Source organism: Megalobrama amblycephala, linkage group LG23, assembly GCF_018812025.1.
Source record: "Megalobrama amblycephala isolate DHTTF-2021 linkage group LG23, ASM1881202v1, whole genome shotgun sequence".
Lineage (NCBI taxonomy): Eukaryota > Metazoa > Chordata > Actinopteri > Cypriniformes > Xenocyprididae > Megalobrama > Megalobrama amblycephala.
The window spans coordinates 25,746,982-25,764,925 of NC_063066.1; the positions used below are offsets into that span (position 1 = coordinate 25,746,982).

The following is a 17,944-nucleotide window of genomic DNA, read 5'->3' on the forward strand; positions in this document are numbered from 1 at the left end:
CACTTGAGTGAGAAGAAAAAGACCATAGAGTTCTTTTAGAAACAAAACTTGCAGTGACTGAGATAATGATCACATATACAGTTTAGCAGTCATACAAAACTTTGACCACAGAATGACCAATGAGAATTGAGTATCGCATAAATCTGCAATATGTGCAACAATACCAGTTTAGTTGTTAGTATAGCTATATACAGAATGATTACTCAAACCCAGCAATCTTTTTCTACCCTTACTTAAAGGCTTAGTTCAATAAAGTCATCAGAATGTTTGTAACCAAGCAGATCTCTCTCTCTCCCCAGCCAAAATTGACTGGCATAGTATTTTTTTCCTACTATGGTAGTCAATGGGGGGTGAGATCTGCTTGGTTACAAACTTCCAAATAACTTCCTTTGTGTACAGCAGAACAAAGTAATGTATACAGGTTTGGAACAACTTGACGGGGAGTAAATAATGACAGAATTTTCATTTCTGGGTGAACTCTCTCTTTAAGGTAGAAAGTAAGTCTTATAGACATTTTATTGCACTCAAATATATCTCTAATTTCATAAAATAACTAATAGCCTTAGTTGTTTACTATAAACTTCCTACTTGACTCATAAAATATTGTAAAAAAAAAAGTAATAATAATGTGTTTAATAACAGTTAGAAATGTGCCCTTATTTTGCAATAAAAACATTTGGTTTTGGTTAAAAGTTTGTACCTTAATCTATTCTGTCTCTTTAACAGAAACAGAAATGCTTTTGTGCGTAATGAGGTTTTATGTAACATTAATGGAGGTTGAGATAGTACCACTTTTAAGTAAAACATACTAGCATTTAAGGCACATCTTTTCAGTGTTAATGAGGTAAAAGTCTTTTTAAAGTGTGCGTAACCACTGTCATCAGAGCTTTCTCTCCCTGTTCGATCAGCCCGTCTCTTTATGCATCTGTGCTGTTTGCCCAGGTGTCTCCTCCTGTTGACTGGTCTGTCACTGTCTTTGGTGAGGCTGTGGCTTCCGCACGGAGTCTCCGGTAATCCGTGTGGAAAAAGCCAACAAAGCAGCAGGTGCCCAGAGCACACAGGCCTGCCATCACCAGCACTGGCACTATCAATGTGTGTTTGTGTGTGAGTGTGCAAATAGGAGAAGGAGAAAGAGCAAGAGAGAGAGAAAAACAAATGAATGCCTGGAGCTCAGCCCAACTCTATCATTAACTCATCAAGGCATCAGGTGACCAGGAAAAGCCGGAAGGCTGGATTAATTTGGACATGTTCCCATTTTAAACGTTTTCCCTAGTACTCACACAGGATTCAGTTTACCTGGGAAGATGAAGTGAAAATAGTGCACTAACAACACTAGACTCGCAAAGCATGGTGGGAGGAAACTAATCACCATTGGAATACTGCCATGCTTTTTACAGCATACTGCACAGTGAAACAGTATGTGAATCATTTCAAATAAGTGCAACACTCACCTGTCCAGCTCAAATTGTCATCCGCTCCAGCTGCACATACAGATAATGGAGAATCTGCCATTGGTTTGGCCAGAGCTTGAAGCAGCAGCATATACAGGGCGGCCTGAATTTGCCTGGTAAAAACATCACATTAAACACATCAGTTTAATCTATAAAAAGTTCAAAGAGTTTTAGCCACAGAATTGGTTTAAAAAACAACAAAACAAAAGTTACCCAGATATGAAGATCAATCCAGAGGATGTTGCTTCGCCCACAGGGTACGAGCATTCAACTCCGAGCTCCATGGCGATGGGATATACAGAGTACCCGAACAAACCAAACCAGGCACATACTGCACCAATGATGATCTTCTGGTCACTTAACTGGGAAACCTGATGGAGAGCAGGACGACAACATCTCAGGTCAAGCACTAGTTAACAACACTGAGATCATTCACTATACTCACCACAGCAAAAACAGAGCAGCCCAGAGATGTCAGACACATGTTTATTTTAGTGACTTCTGTAAAATTCTTGGTCTTGTCCACGTACAGGCCCAGGAGAAAGGCACCCAGAACACCGAAAACAATGGAAACTGCACCGCAGAGTCCTGCAAAGTCCTGGCACATTAAAAATGTAGGGACAAAGTTAATAATTTGACTTGACAAAGCTAACCCTACTAATATTGTACAAACTTGGCAGGTCATCAAAAGTAATGGTTATCTATCTATCTATCTATCTATCTATCTATCTATCTATCTATCTATCTATCTATCTATCTATCTATCTATCTATCTATCTATCTACAGTATATTGCAAAAAGTATTGGGACACCCCTCCAAATCATTGAATTCAGGTGTTCCAATCACTTCCATGGCCACAGGTGTATAAAATCAAGCACCTAGGCATGCAGACTGCTTCTATAAACATTTGTGAAAGAATGGGTCGTTCTCAGGATCTTAGTGAATTCAAGCATGGTACCGTGATTGGTTGCCATTCATGAAATTTCCTCACTACTAAATATTAGTGATGGGAAACTGAGGCTTTCTGATGCGTTTGAGGCTTTCATCAAATTGTGCCGAAAAACGGTTCATTACTCGAAGCTTTTAACACAGTGCGCATTAGCGACATCTGGTGGTCAGACTTGTTTTCTCCACTATATCTAAATCATTGCGGATCAGATCTTGAAAAAGCATGTGACCAAAGCTTCAGAAGTCTGTGACATACGGAATCACTCTTGAATCAGTTCTATCTAATCTAATGAAATCTCATCTAAATTAATTTGTCAATGAAACCACCACTCATGTCATGTGTAGCCTGGTCAACAGATTCACATATTGATCAGTAATATAAAATATACAATGATGTGAGCATAACTGATGTGAGTAGTTGGATGGGGGTGATTAACCCTTATGTTCTGTTCAGGGTCTCTGAGACCCCAGCAATAAAACATGATTAAATGCATTTTCCTTTATGCATCAGGTGAAGCACTATTTTTTTCAAACCTACTCAAACTCTACTTTCCGATACTGCATGACGTTCAAAGCTTCAAACGTCATCAATCATGTGGTATTGTCATTTTGATACAAGTATCGGTACAGTGTGTGATACAATAGTGCTTTGAAAACTGCGTTGGAGCATTGGAGCCCCGGTATCAACCATCCCATCACTACTAAATATTCCACGGTCAACTGTCAGTGGTATCATAACAAAGTGGAAGCAATTGGGAACAACAGCAACTCAGCCACGAAGCGGTAGGCCACGTAAAATTACAGAGCGGGGTCAGCGCATGCTGAGGCGCACAGTGCGCAGAAGTCGCCAACTTTCTGCAGAGTCAATAGCTAACTTCCAAAATGTGTGTGGCCTTCAGATTAGCTCAAGAACAGTGCATAGAGAGCTTCATGGAATGGGTTTCCATGGCCGAGCAGCTGCATCCAAGCCTTACATCACCAAGTGCAATGCAAAGCGTCGGATGCAGTGCTGTAAAGCACACCGCCACTGGACTCTAGAGCAGTGGAGACGTGTTCTCTGGAGTGACAAATCACATTTCTCTGTCTGGCAATCCGATGGACGAGTCTGGATTTGGTGGATGCCAGCAGAACGGTAGTTGCCTGACTGCATTGTGCCAAGTGTAAAGTTTGGTGGAGGGGGGATTATGGTGTGGGGTTGTTTTTCAGGGGTTTGGGCTTGGCCCCTTAGTTCCAGTGAAAGAACTCTTAATGCTTCAGCATACCAAGACAATTTAGACAATTTCATGCTCCCAACTTTGTGGGAACAGTTTGGCGATGGCCCCTTCCTGTTCCAACATGACTGCACGCCAGTGCACAAAGCAAGCTCCATAAAGCCATGGATGAGCGAGTTTGGTGTGGAGGAACTTGACTGGCCTGCACGTCCTGACCTCAACCCGATAGAACACCTTTGGGATGAATTCGAGCGGAGACTGCAAGCCAGGCCTTCTTGTCAACATCACTGCCTGACCTCACAAATGCGCTTCTAGGAGAATGGTCAAACATTCCCATAAACACACTTCTAAACCTTGTGGAAAGCCTTCCCAGAAGAGTTGAAGCTGTTATAGCTGCAAAGGGTGGGCCAACTCCATATTAAACCCTACGGATTAAGAATGGGATGTCATTAAAGTTCATGTGCACGTAAAGGCAGACGTCCCAAAACTTTTGGCAATACAGTCTGTCTGTCTATCTATCTATCTATCTATCTATCTATCTATCTATCTATCTATCTACGTACAACATCAACGTACAATGTTGTACAATGTTATGGTATTTATCAACAACAGGCAGGACCTATATCTTTTTGATATTATTTGTTATGCTGTGTAAACACATTGATCTGTTACATATCCTTAACACATTTAAGGCAAATATTAATTACAAATGTTAACTAGATGTGTTCACGGATCACTACCTGTCTAGTGATGTAAGTTTATTAAGTTGGCTTGTGCGTTTTATGTTTTTACGGAAGAGGATTAGGGCCAAGCAATAATAAAAAATAAAACCATCCTGAGATTAAAGTTGTTAAATTTCAAGAAAAAAGTCGAAATAAAATGTTGAGAATAAACTCGTTAAATTACGAGAAAAAAGTTGAGATAAAATGTTGAGAATAAACTCGTTAAATTACGAGAAAAAAGTCGTTAAATTACGAGAACAAATTCGTTAAATTATGAGAAAAATGTTGTTACATTTCTAGAAAAAAGTTGAGATAAAATTTTGAGAATAAACTCATTAAATTATGAGAATAAAGTCATTAAATTACGAGAAAAAAATCGAGATAAAATGTTGAGAATAAACTCATTAAATTATGAGAATAAAGTCATTAAATTACGAGAAAAGTTGTTAAATTATGAGAACAAATCCGTTAAATTATGAGAAAAATGTTAAATTTCTAGAAAAAAGTTGAGATAAAATGTTGAGAATAAACTCATTAAATTATGAGAATAAAGTCATTAAATTACGAGAAATAAGTCGAGATAAAATGTTGAGAATAAACTCATTAAATTATGAGAATAAAGTCATTAAATTACGAGAAAAAAGTCGTTAAATTATGAGAACATATTCGTAATTTAATGAATTTGTTGAGTTTTTTCTCGTAATTTAACGAGTTTATTCTCAACATTTTATTTAGACTTTTTTCTCGAAATTTAACGAGTTTTTTCTCAAAATTTAACAACTTTAATCTCGAAATGGTTTTTTTTTTTTATTATTGCTTGACCCTAATCCTCTTCCATATGTTTTGCTAAAAATGTCCCAAAATGTAACAACTTTAATCTCGAAATGGTTTTATTTTTTTATTATTGCTTGGCCCTAATCCTCTTCCGTATGTTTTGCTAAAAATGTGACAATTTTATCGTAAGGGAGCATAATGAGCATCGATGTTCCCTGGCTTTTGTGGTGCACTGTGGGATTTTTCAGGGAGCGAGCATTCCAGTGCACTGGAAGGATTTTGCGACTGAGACAGCTCTTAAAATGGCCGACTCCCTGATCAGTGTCCTGACTACTGAACTAGAGAGATGATTGAGACGCACCCTATGTTTTTGAAATGTTTTTACACTTTTTAATGTTTTAAAATTTTGATTTTAGTTATTCAGAATATTATGGCACAGGCTGGCTTTACAGTTTAAGGTAAACTTGTGGGTTTTTGTGTTGGCAATAATCCTGTGTTGAGTTCTTACATTTGAGTAGCCCTTAACACAAAGTATCTGCTCCAGCAACGTGGAAAAACAAGTGAATATTCCTATTCCCGAACCAAAGCACACCAGCAGGACCATATATGCTTTGTTCGTCAGTAGCTGTAAATAAAAGTGACAGAATACAGTGAATCTCAGACAGCAGTATGAACTGACAGACAAAAGCCTCAAGCTGTTTCATACATTTTTGAGAAACGCTAATTAGCCATGCAGTAAAGAGTTGTTGTGAGATCTGTATGTCATGTCAGTTTGTTCAGAAGTGTGTGTAGTACCAGTTTCACTCCCTGTAGAAAAGGTTCAGAGCTGGAGGTCACCACGCTGGCAGAGGGGGGTGTCGGGGGAACGCGTTCACGGATCCCCACTGTTGCTAGGAAACAGGCTATGGTGGCAGGTATAGCATATATAAAGAGCTACAACCCAGACAGAGAGACAACAGGACTGTTAGAGATCAGACAAGAATTAAAATTTGTTTGTGACAAAGTTCTGACTTAAGCAGTCTTACCAGCATAACAAGATTATTGGTGTAACTAATTATCATGGGAGAGAAGATATTCGCTAAGAGCAGTCCAACAGTATTTGCTGAAAACAAAAGAGAAGAATATTACCATATTACACACATAGAAATAAATGCCATATAAAGCATGAGCTGTGGGTGAATAGGTTACCCATGGAAGCCATCGTGTTAGCTGTGGCCCTCTGGTGATCAGGGAACCACAGAGCTGCCAGCTTGGTGGGGGCAAAGATGACCAAAGGCTGGGCGAAGGCACACAGTGTCTGGCCTCCCATGACCATAGGGAACACGGCCCACTCTGGGATGCATTTCAGCACGCCAATGTAACGCAGGACACTGCCCAACATATTGAGCCATGAGCCCATGATTAGCTGTGATTCAGAAGACAGAAAGAAAGGAAAATGCAAGGCTGTTTCTTTTGACCCTGTGTAGTTTTTTCACCTTCCACCACAGGAAGAAACTCATTTTTCTTATATGTTATGAACAATTTCAACAGAGAGTCTTTCACACCAAATCCCAAATTATGCACTGTGTTTGATGACTTTACCTGAAATTATGTTATAATTATTATAATAATTTATAATAACAAATGTTATAAATAAATTAATAAATACAATAAAATGGATGAACTAAAGGGTTAGTTCACCCAAAAATGAAAATAATGTCATTAATTACTCACCCTTATGCCGCTCCACACCCGTAAGACCTTCGTTAATCTTCGGAACGCAAATTAAGATATTTTTGAGAAAATTCGATGGCTCAGTGTGGCCTGCGTAGCCAGCCATGACAATTCCTCTCTCAAGATCCATAAATGTACAAAATATATATTTAAATCAGTTCATGTGAGTACAGTGGTTCAATATTAATATTATAAAGCGACAAGAATATTTTTTGTGCACCAAAAAAAAAGAAAAAAGAATCTTTTGTGTCGAATCAGAGGTTCGGAGCGCAAAGTCACGTGATTGCAGCAGTTTGGCGGTTTGACGCGATCCGAATCATGATTCGACACAAAAGATTCATAACGTTCCGAAACTTCATGAAGCAGTGTTTTGAAATCGGCCATCACTATGTAAGTCGTTATATATTTTTTTTTTGCCACACCAAAAATATTCTCGCCGCTTTATAATATTAATATTGAACCACTGTACTCACATGAACTGATTTAAATAGGTTTTTAGTACATTAATGGATCTTGAGAGAGGAAATGTCATTGCTGGCTATGCAGGCCACACTAAGCCATCGGATTTCATTCCGAAGATGAACGAAGGTCTTACGGGTGTGGAATGGCATGAGGGTGAGGAATAAATTACATTATTTTCATTTTTGGGTTAACTAACCCTTTAAAGGTGCTAAAGAGGATGTTTTATTTTATACATTTTTGCAATATTACTTGAAACTGTCTTTACTAACTGATAAAATACTATTTATTAGGTGCACTGAAAGGAATAATATTAATATACATCATCTGTGCACGAGGTAGGGCCTTAAAAACATCAGCCAATCGTTTACGCGATCATCGCGTAAACGATTGGCCCTCCGGCTTGTCAATCACTGCCGTGACGTTCCTTGTGAGAGACGAGCGCGGCTGCGCGCTCGAGTAACTTTCCACACTCCACAGGCGCTGCATGCAATGTTTTTGTCAGGAGACAGGAGTAACAACTGCAGATTATGAGTTACCTGCGGTGAGTCCGACAAAATGAATCCACTAACACGACAGAGCGAATGCCGGTGGTAAACACTCGTGTTCCGATACTCGTGCACGAGTTTTGGGAGGCGTTCCCTCTAAATGAGCTGTGAAGGAGGGGGGCTGTTCTTACGCATGCGCTCATTTCAAAAACTCAGTAACAGTCTTTGGTTTCTCAGTCGACGAAAAGATCCTCTTTAGCACCTTTAAGGTTAATTCCATAAGAAATGTATTCTTCCCAAACAACACAATTAAATAATATTTTATTAAAATATTTTATTTTACAGAAATAAAATTTTGCATTACTTGACGAAATGACAAGTACACTAAATTTTGAGCAAACTTTATTAGTCGCAAAATAGTTGGTCCCAGACGCAGACCGAACGAATAGCGCATGTGCATTACGGCTAGTGTCAACCATCAAAGTACGCTTGGTGGTGTATTTATTTCATAGACCTATATATAATAATATAATGCTATATATGATAGAATTATAATTATGATTATGTCCGCACTTTGTTTATTTGTGTTGTTTATCCAATACTCTCCGTTGATGTTACCAAAGAATCAACTACACTGAGGTAGTACCCACTAGGTGGCAGTCAATATTAGAATCTAATTACCATACAGACAAACGTTATACAGGTCGGGTTTTGCAGAAAAAAAAGTGGCGTCGGTAAGTTTGCAAGAAAAAAAAGAAAGAAGAAAAACAATAACAAACAAACCCCAAAACGATTTGGAAAAATACATTGTAATATCATTGAAAACTATATTCCACATTATAAGACATTCATTTTATCCTTTATTTTTTAAATAGGGCATGGTCACCATGCTCTATTTAAAAAATGAAGGGAGGCCTAACCAAAATTTCTGCCAAAATACCACAGATACTACAATTATACACTTACAATAAAACTAAGATATTAGTCAACACTGCCAAAAAAAGAGATGCATTATTGGTTTATGGCTTTTAAAGTAGGAACACTAACGTTAATAATGGTATTTGGCAAAAACTGTAATTAGCCCTTCTTTGTTTTTATAACAGATGGTAAACAAAACTTAACTAGATATGCTTTACTGTCTTATGGTAGAGAGTAATATGTCTCTGTATACCGAGAAGCGCAGTCCCAGTGTGTCCAGCACCCATGTTGTGATCAAACTGAAGAAAATAGCAACCAGTACATAGACCAACGACAGCCAGTTGACCAGATTTAGAGAGACTTGCAGATACTGTGCTGTCTGGTCAGCCACAGGTGCAAAGGTCAGCCATGACTGTGGAGAAATTGAACACAATAAAAATAAAGGTATAGCTACATTGTGTACATTGAGTTATTCAGATGCACAGTTCACAACAATATAACATAAAAAACAATACTTTATTTATGCTGCTGTCTTGATATGGCTGAATTGCTAAAATGAATGAAATGCATGAGACAGGACCAGCTTGCTCATATGACACAAAATCTCAGTTCAACATTTAACTGCTGAAGCTGCAAAAACCAGAAACCACAGGTCAGAAGGGCCCCTCACATGAGCTAAATAAGACAAACACACAGTGATGTGCATGTGAATGAGCAGCAGGGGAGTAAATCGTACTGAGAAATTATACTTGAGTTCAGAATATGGTAAAAATGTATAAAGTTTTAAAAAAAGGTTTCCCTTAGGAACGTAATTTAGTAACACTACAATTACTCACTTTTAATGTTACTAGAGTAGTAATGAAGAAATGAAAATGGACAGTTCTTGTTTTTATGGAATATTGCAGTATTTATTTTATACGATTTATCCGTGTACATCAATTTTTTTTAATTCATGATGTACCCTCCTAATCTTTAATCAAAATAACTACCCCTCCCTCTTGCAGCGACATCTCTTCTCTGATGACGTGTTTACTGGCACGAGGGTGGGACAACCTGTCACTCACATGACATCACACCAATAGCAAACCACAACCATCCAATCAATTCCCGATGGACAGAATCAAGTCCCGCCCTACAGCCTTTCTTGTTCGAGAAGCCGTTTCACTCAGATTTTCGTCACAGCATGGACAAAAAGACTATCGCATCCTCCGTTTCATGCCAACTTTAAGTACTTTACACCCCTGAAAAGCATTATTTGCAGTGCAGTGACCATTTGCAATGTTTTTGATTGTTCATTTACACTGTTGCACACAAAAGCCTTGTTTGCTATCAAGAATACTATATGTATGCAGCAGCAGCGTGACAGATGGCAGTCAGCTGATTCCAAAACACAATACTGTCATTTCATGCGCCACTGCACAACTTACTGGGATGCTGTTTCACATTAATTCAAATGAATAGATGCTGTTTTCACAGTCAGTCTCGAAATCATTTGTGCACTTTGTGTAACATAAGATTCTTTCCTAAAATGAACTGCCATTGCTGATTGTACTTCCTTCTTAACACATGCACGGGACTACAATCCTGAACCACATCCACAGGTTTAGGCTGTTATCAGATTTCCTCAAGATTGTAATCTTTAAATAAGCCCTGAATTACACCATCTGCTAAGCTTTAACACAGTGTGCCAAGACACGATGTACATTTCTCGTATTTCAGATGAACAGCTTTGGACATCTTGGCCTTGTAACACATATACAATGGTGTCCGTGCAAATGACAAGTCCCACTGGAGCCACGGGTGCGAAATTAAGATTGACAAGCCCCTTTCTGGCACACGCCCTCTTCAGATATAATAGCCTCAGGGGGACATATCCATGTCCTACTACAGCTGGGCTATTAGGAAGACCTTGTTATGACCCTGCAGACTGAAGCCTCTAGTGGAGCGTGAACTTTCCTAAATCGTTTTACAGGAAGAAAAAGACTGTAAATTATGTATATTTGTTAAATATGTACCTGGTGAAAGTTAACAGGCATAAACTAAAGGCCACAAAACCTAAATGTTAATTTCATTCCGAGTTTAAAATAAACCAGTTGTGCAACTCTGGCTGAAGGGCTTCGTGACGTCAGCAAAAACGAACGTTGTTTGTAGAGGCGGAGTAGCTAATTAAGATTTATATATTCAGATATATTCTTTTGGAATTTTTCTACTCAATAAAAATGCAGAACATTTTCATTAAAGATTAGGAAGGCAAACAATATTTATCGTTGATTAATCGTGACCAGAAATATTAAGAAAGTCGATTTCGATTTTAAGGTGAGGAAATATTCTGTTAGCACAACACCACTTTAGTTAACTAAAACTTTAGTTTTCACTTTTACTTTGTAATTGTATGGTTATAACATCCTACCATTGCGTTAGAACAGTTTAGCAGGCAGAGAACAAACAAGATGAACCATCTTCTTTTGTAAACTTTGAACTCAGCAGCAGCGTTTCTTCCGTCCAGGTGAGACCGAACATCTTCACTCGAATTTCCGATGAGCGCTTCAGTCTCCGCGCTTCCATCATCCATGATGACAAACCTCAAGCAGATCACATTAGAAGAGTTTTAAAAACTCTTCAAAATTCAAACCGTCCTGGGCGGTGTATCCATTTGGTTCCAAAACAATTCTGTCAACAATCTACGCAAATCACAAATAAACAGTTTCATTTCCAAGAGTTTCCAGGCAGTGAACTCTTTAAATTCAAGAGCACGTCTATCTTTAAAAAAACCAGACCATTGTTGTGGTTTTGGTTTCGCATGTCAGCCAAGTAAACCGGTGAATGAGAGTTGTTAGGCGGCTTCAACATTACAACATCCAATCCACTATCACATCACCACTCCCTTCAACCCGGGGCTCACTGTCATAGCGCCGGTCGGTTTCCGGAAAGTGCAAAGTTTGGTGAGCATCAGGAAAAGTTCCAAAACAATTTGATTCTTAAAAATACGTCAACATTCATTTAAATCAGTGTCATCTCATGCATCTCATCCAGGTCTTTATTTATGTTTGTTTAGTATTATTAGAACAGAACTTATTTTCAGTGTTTTGTATCATCATCATCATCATCATCATCATCAGTTATTGGGACCAAATTTTGGTTTGTAGTTATTGATAAACTTGTTTATTTAATATTTACTTAATATTTCTAATAAATTAGGGGGTTGGCTTCCAGGTGTTAAGGAATGTTTTGTAATGGGAAAAATATGATGTTATTGGCAATTATACAGTCAGTCGAATATACATTGAACAGACCATGTCAAAATGATAACATTGCCGTATGATTTTACTAAATGTTGGAAACACTTATTCCTGAGGACCCCAAGATAGGCCAAATTCTTTTAAACTTATTTGATGTGCTATTTATTTATTTATTTATTGAGCTTTCTGTGTCTCAAATTCTTTTAAAAAAAATCGTGAGAGACCAAAGAGTACCATATTCTTGGAATGTGCTTTTTATTTTAGTGAATTTTTGTAGAAGCCTAACGTAATAATATCTATATGATAAATTAATGAAAAATATATAGCCTATTATATTATGTAATTTATGTCAAAAGTCGTAATTTAAGCATAATCACTCAATGTAAAGAATGAATGAAACGCATTAAAGAAAGTATACTGTAATCCAATGGCTTTAATCTCTCAGCCACCCCTCCTCCCTTTCTTAAAGTCAGCGCATGCGCAGCGGGGCTCTTCGGTGCGCTGCTTCGGCCTGTTTCGGCACTGGCCGGACATTTTCGCCTCTTTGTTTTACTGATAGTGGATTTAACTCGGATTCAACCCAATATCCAGCGGACCGCTCTGGCCATAAACAGGTTTGTTCATTTAAACTTAAACCGATACCCGCTGATCATTGCACGTATGCGTTTCCTGAGCTTTCTTTCGGACGACAAACGCGGAGTTTTCATTTATTCTCGCTGTGTTTTTTTCCGCTTGATGGCAGCTCTGCATGGCTATACGTGCTGTTATCTGTGCGGTCGTGCTGTATGTGTGTGTATGCGTGTGTAAATGTGTGTGTATGGCGACGCCGGGCCCTGCAGCTCCTAACCGGGGTCATCTATTGTAAGAAGGGAAAAAGTGTAATTTAGTGTAGCTGGAGTTTCATTAGCGTTCAATCCTGTGTCTGATTATACTTCTTGTGTTGGTCAGTTTCTCCTCTTCCTCCTGCCTGGAATGTTCTTGAGAGCTTCCTGACCATCATAATAATCATCTGCCCCATCTGTGTGTTGAAAGTTGGGGTTTGATGCTCTGACAGGTTTGCATACAAGCTAAAATGAAATCTGGGCCAGAGAAAAAGTTAAAGCCCAGAGGGTTATTGGGGAAGCATGTGCAAACCTGCACCCCAGACTCCTGGAGCAGGAACAACCAACAAGTCCTACTTCATGTGTTTTGAGATATTTACTTTTGTGAATGCTTCACATTTTAGCTGGGGGGGATGACAAACATGATATTGTTGTTACAGTATTGATTGGAGTACAGACAATTTTCTGTTGTCCCAAAGTTGTGAACAAACCAGTCCTCCTTATACCCCATGGGATCCTCACCCCTACATGATGGACATATGGAGTTGTCAGGTCTGGACATTGGTTTGCATTTTTTTGGCTGAGAATCAGCTGTGAAATTTCAACCAAATTCTGTGTTCTGGCTTCTAATAACTGTGTTGAACAATGAAGCCTGTTTTGTCTTATGTCAAGATGTGTGTTGGTTTAGATTGGATATCTTAAAATCTAAAATGTATTCTGGTGTATTTGATCTTATGACACCAACATCATGTCATGCTGTTTGCAGTGAGGCCTTTCTACGATAGTGAATCTCATGAAACCTGTCAAGCATTTCAGAACAAACTAAAAAGCAAAAAAGTAATAATATCTTTGTAAAGTCTATTTTGAGGATCATTAAGATTTTTAATGTTGTCACATTGTAATATTTTCATGACGGTTAACCTCATTTCCCCCCTAAATCTCATTAGCATATCACAGTATTTAGATTGACCATTGAGATGGGGAAAAATATATGTATGAATTGCTGTAATGACAGTTAAGCTCATGAAAATAATGTCACTATGCTAAAAAGAATAGTACTATAAAACCCAAAACATTTCTTATTTTGATTTTGGGCTGAAATATGACATGTTCTTGACTGGTTTTGTGAGATTCACGCACTAATCATAGTCGCAGACATAACTAGTGAGTCAAACATTCAGAAGACGTTTAATTAATGCATGATTAATCGCTTAGTCAATGTCATGCCTATTGTGTGATTCTGTGTGTGATAGCCTGATGAAGTTTATATATGTCATTCTGAGACATGTGTTGTTTATGCTGTTAAGTTTAAAACACTTATAAATGTGTTTTTGTAAGACTGGTTTAAACATGTGGCCTGTGGCTATTGCGCAGTCCTCGCGAATGTGCCTGCAACAGTTAAATGGTTTTCGGTGAAAACAATGCCTTTCAGTTTGTCCATGTTTTTAGTGCATACCCAGAAAAGCAAGTTCTAAAACCGGTCAAGCCTGTGGTCTGGCATTAAGCAGTGTAGGCAGTTATTCCCAATGATGTGAAGTTATGTCACATTAAACAAAACACATTTAAAATTGAGCCAGTGAAATTTGACCCTGATTTTGCGGAGATGTTGGTTTACGTTTACAATATGTAGATTTTATTCAGTGGATTGAAGGCCTTAAATAAGGTAACGTGTGTGACTCAAGTGTGAATTCACTAAGGGTTTCTTTGATATTGATTCGGCTCTCACTTCATAAACTGTTAAAATCTGTCAAACTTCAGATTTGCTTTAATCATCTGTTAAGCTTCATACTGCTTAAGAGGTCTCTTTCTGATGTTAAAGGGTTAGTTCACCCAAAAATGAAATTTAAGTACTCACCCTCATGTTGTTCCACACCCGTAAGACATTCATTCATCTTCAGAAATCAAATTAAGATATTTTTGATGAAATCCAAGAGTTTTTTTTTTTTTTATCCCCCATAGAAAGCAACATCATTTCCATCATTCAAGGTCCAGAAAAGTAGTAAAGACATCTTTAAAATAGTCAATGTGACTACAGCGGTTCAACCTTAAAGGTGGGGTAAGCGATAGTTAGTCGGACTGACACAACAACAAACGTATAGCCAATCAGCATTAGGGGACATATGACGGTCGAGGAGACAGAACAAGCAAGAAGGAGATTTGAAGAAAGACTATAGTCATATGAGATGATACAAAAGAGAAAAGCTCAGAAGAATATCACTAAAATGAAGGGTTATGACTGGGCAAGAGCTTTAGGACCCGCATTAATATTAGAAAAACTTTCTATCGCTGGAGAGAGCTAAGTAAGAAGGCCTGAAAACAGACGCAGAGGCTGCTTTGATTCTGCTCCACATGTGAGTAACACTGGGTTTGAGTGTCAGTGATTGTCTGGAGCTGCTGTGCTGTTGGCGACTGACAGCAAATTCTTGTTGGTATTTAATGTCCTTTTTATTTTTTTTGTGCTTCCTTGTCATTCATTCATCATCTGCGCTTTATTTTTCGTGAAGCATCATTTATTTTGTTGTGCGTCAGCTGTGATAAACAGACATCCGTTCTTGCATTGTGTATGTAACAGAGGCCAGCTAGTGAGAGTTGTGCAGGTAAACCTATCTCAAGAGGCACATTGATGGCTGCTAGAGAATGTTTAGCGTCATTTTTAGTGCACTCGCAAGCCGGAGAGCGAGGTTCGACTATGGACTGTATGGGTTCGACACTGACTTGGAATAGGGTGGTTTGGATTGGAGGGTTGGTTTTGGAGGTGGAGCAATGAAGAGAGGGTGCATTTGTTTGGGTTTCTTTGAAATATCAACAATGTCTTTAATGTTATGAAGCACAAGAATAAAAATAAAAATAACGACTTTATTGAACAATTTCTACTCTACACTGTCAGTCTCCTACGCATTGTACGCAATGTAGTGCTTCCGTGTTTATGTCAGAACGCCGGCTCAATATTGGCCAACGCTGTTCACGTGAGCACCAAGATGCATGCGTTTAATGACGACACAGGAGTCGGCCAATACAGAGTCGGTGACATTCTGACGTAAAACATGCAAGCTCTGCACTGCGTCAACTGCCTAGAAGACTGACAGGGAAGAGGAAAAATTGTTGAATAAAGTTGTTATTTTTGTTATGTTTTTGCGCACAAAAAGGATTCTTGTCACTTCATAACATTAAGGTTGAACCACTGTAGTCATGTTGACTATTTTGATGATGTCTTTACTAATTCTCTGGATCTTGGATGTAGTAATTTCGTTGCTTTCTATGGGAGATTAAAAAAAACCCTCAGATTTAATCAAAAGTATCTTAATTTGTGTTCTGATGGTGAAAGAAGGTCTTACGGGTGTGGAACGACATGAGGGTGAGTACTTAATGACAGAAATGTCATTTTTGGGTGAACTAACCCTTTAAATCCTAAGAATTGATCTTTTGTTCTATGCTGTTTTCAGTTGATGAATGAACAAGACTTGTAGTGCGCAATAAGCGTGTCTCAGTTTTAGGGTTGCAAAGGGGCGGAAAGTTTCCGGTAAATTTCCGGTAAATTTCCGGAAACTTTCCACGGAAACTTAAGCTGGGGAATTTTGGAAATATTCCAATTTGGAAACTTTACAGGAATTTATGGGAATTTATGGGAATTTACGGCAATTTATGGGAATTTATGGGAATTTATTGGAAATTTTGGGAAATTTATTTAAATTTATAATATTTACATAAAAAGTATCATATAAAAACAAATAAAAAATGTTTAATTTTGTTTGGTCATAACATGAAATAAGTTATTTATTTTTCGCATTCAATTAATTCTAATTTAGTAAATATGTAAAATAAATATATTTTTATTGCAGCAATTGTTATGTGTTATTTATTTCAGTGTCACATGATTCTTCAGAAATCATTCTAATATTCTGATCTGATACTCAGTTTTTAACATTGTTGGAAACAGTTGTGCTGCTGAATATTTTTTGGAACCTGTAATACTATTTTCAGGATTCACTGATTAACAAAAAGTTAAGAAGACAGAATTTATTCAAAATCTTTTCTAACAATATCACTTTAATATCACTTTTTGTTTATCAATCTGACACATCCTTGAATAAAAGTAATCAACTGACCCCCCAAATTTTGAATGGTAGTGTATATTGTAACACAAGATTTCTATTAAAAAAATCTGTTCTTTAAATTTTTATAGAATCCTGAAAAAGTATCACAGGTTATAAAAAATATTAAGCAGCACAACTGTTTCAAACATTGATAACTGAAGGATCATGTGACACTGAAGACTGGAGTAATGATGCTGAAATCAGCTTTATCACAGGAATAAATTATATTTTTATGTATATCAAAATAGAAAACCATTATTTTAAATTGTATTGATGTTTCACAATATTACTGTTTTTTTTCTGTATTTCTGATCAAATGTGCATGTTATGGACTGGGGGAATGCACAGAGCATGCAGGGGGCGTGGCCTCAATAGCCCTGCAATAAGTCATGTGACTGTGATTGAGGAATGTGCAGGGTAAAAATTGAACTAAAATTGCATTAAATATGGTTGTTTAACCAAAACTATGCAGCAAGATGTTCTTTTCAACTACATTTAAGTACCCTGTTATAGGCTAACCTGTAATTTTGCAAATTCTCTGTTTATTCCCATTAATTCCCGTTAATTCCCATATATTCCCGTTAATTCCCATTTATTCCTGTTAATTCCCATGGAAAGTTTCCAGCTTTGAAAATTCCCGGAATTTTGCAACCCTACTCAGTTTTCAAATTCTGTCAATTTTATTACAAAATTCAAACAATAAATACTGTTTTGGTACTCTTTAATGTGGTGTGACAGATCACTGTAGCTCCTCAGTTCAATAGCACGTGAACCGATCATCTCTTCCACTTTACTATCAGTTACAGCACATATTAAACATAAATGAACATCAGAAGGTATGTTGAAAGATGCAGTACAACTTGTTGAAAATCTGTATAATTTCTCATGTAATCACTCAATCAGTGTTTCATTGTGGATTGACGTCAGTAAACCTAGACGTCAATAAACCTAGACGTCAATAAACCTAGACGTCAATAAACCTAGACGTCAATAAACACTTATACCATAATGCATGATTTATAAAATAATACATATTGATATTTTTGCCACATAACCAGTTATATATGTACAGATTTTCTGACATATTAAACTTGCTTGGTAGCTT

At 37.6% G+C, this 17,944-nt stretch overlaps 2 protein-coding genes across 3 annotated transcripts in view; one reads left to right on the forward strand and one right to left on the reverse strand.

Annotated features, from left to right (window-relative positions):
* Positions 1 to 457: 457 nt before the first annotated feature.
* slc49a3 (solute carrier family 49 member 3) lies at positions 458 to 11,600 on the reverse strand. Its single transcript, XM_048176081.1, has 10 exons — positions 11,096 to 11,600; positions 8,939 to 9,097; positions 6,296 to 6,512; positions 6,133 to 6,209; positions 5,903 to 6,040; positions 5,616 to 5,732; positions 1,897 to 2,049; positions 1,665 to 1,822; positions 1,452 to 1,564; positions 458 to 1,084 (listed from the first exon to the last, which is right to left on the reverse strand). Exons 1-10 carry the CDS (start codon positions 11,255 to 11,257, stop codon positions 918 to 920), a joined length of 1,461 nt encoding a protein of 486 aa, XP_048032038.1. The 5' UTR covers positions 11,258 to 11,600; the 3' UTR covers positions 458 to 917.
* Positions 11,601 to 12,388: 788 nt separating this feature from the next.
* Positions 12,389 to 17,944, forward strand: part of LOC125258897 (polycomb group RING finger protein 3) — a 100,083-nt gene continuing 94,527 nt past the window's right edge. For both annotated transcript variants that reach the window (XM_048176105.1, XM_048176101.1), the window contains exon 1: positions 12,389 to 12,538. The gene's annotated coding sequence lies outside the window, so the exon portion shown is untranslated. The remainder of the gene's footprint in view (positions 12,539 to 17,944) is intronic.

What these genes read in the sequence shown, in the direction of transcription:
- slc49a3 (XM_048176081.1), bottom strand. Translation starts at nt 11,257, where the DNA reads ATGGATGATGGAAGCGCGGAGACTGAAGCGCTCATCGGAAATTCGAGT. An exon ending in TAACACGATGGCTTCCATGG is followed by an intron (nt 6,210 to 6,295) that starts GTAACCTATTCA and finishes TTTTGTTTTCAG; the next exon opens with CAAATACTGTTGGACTGCTC. An exon ending in TTCTACAGGGAGTGAAACTG is followed by an intron (nt 5,733 to 5,902) that starts GTACTACACACA and finishes TTTTATTTACAG; the next exon opens with CTACTGACGAACAAAGCATA.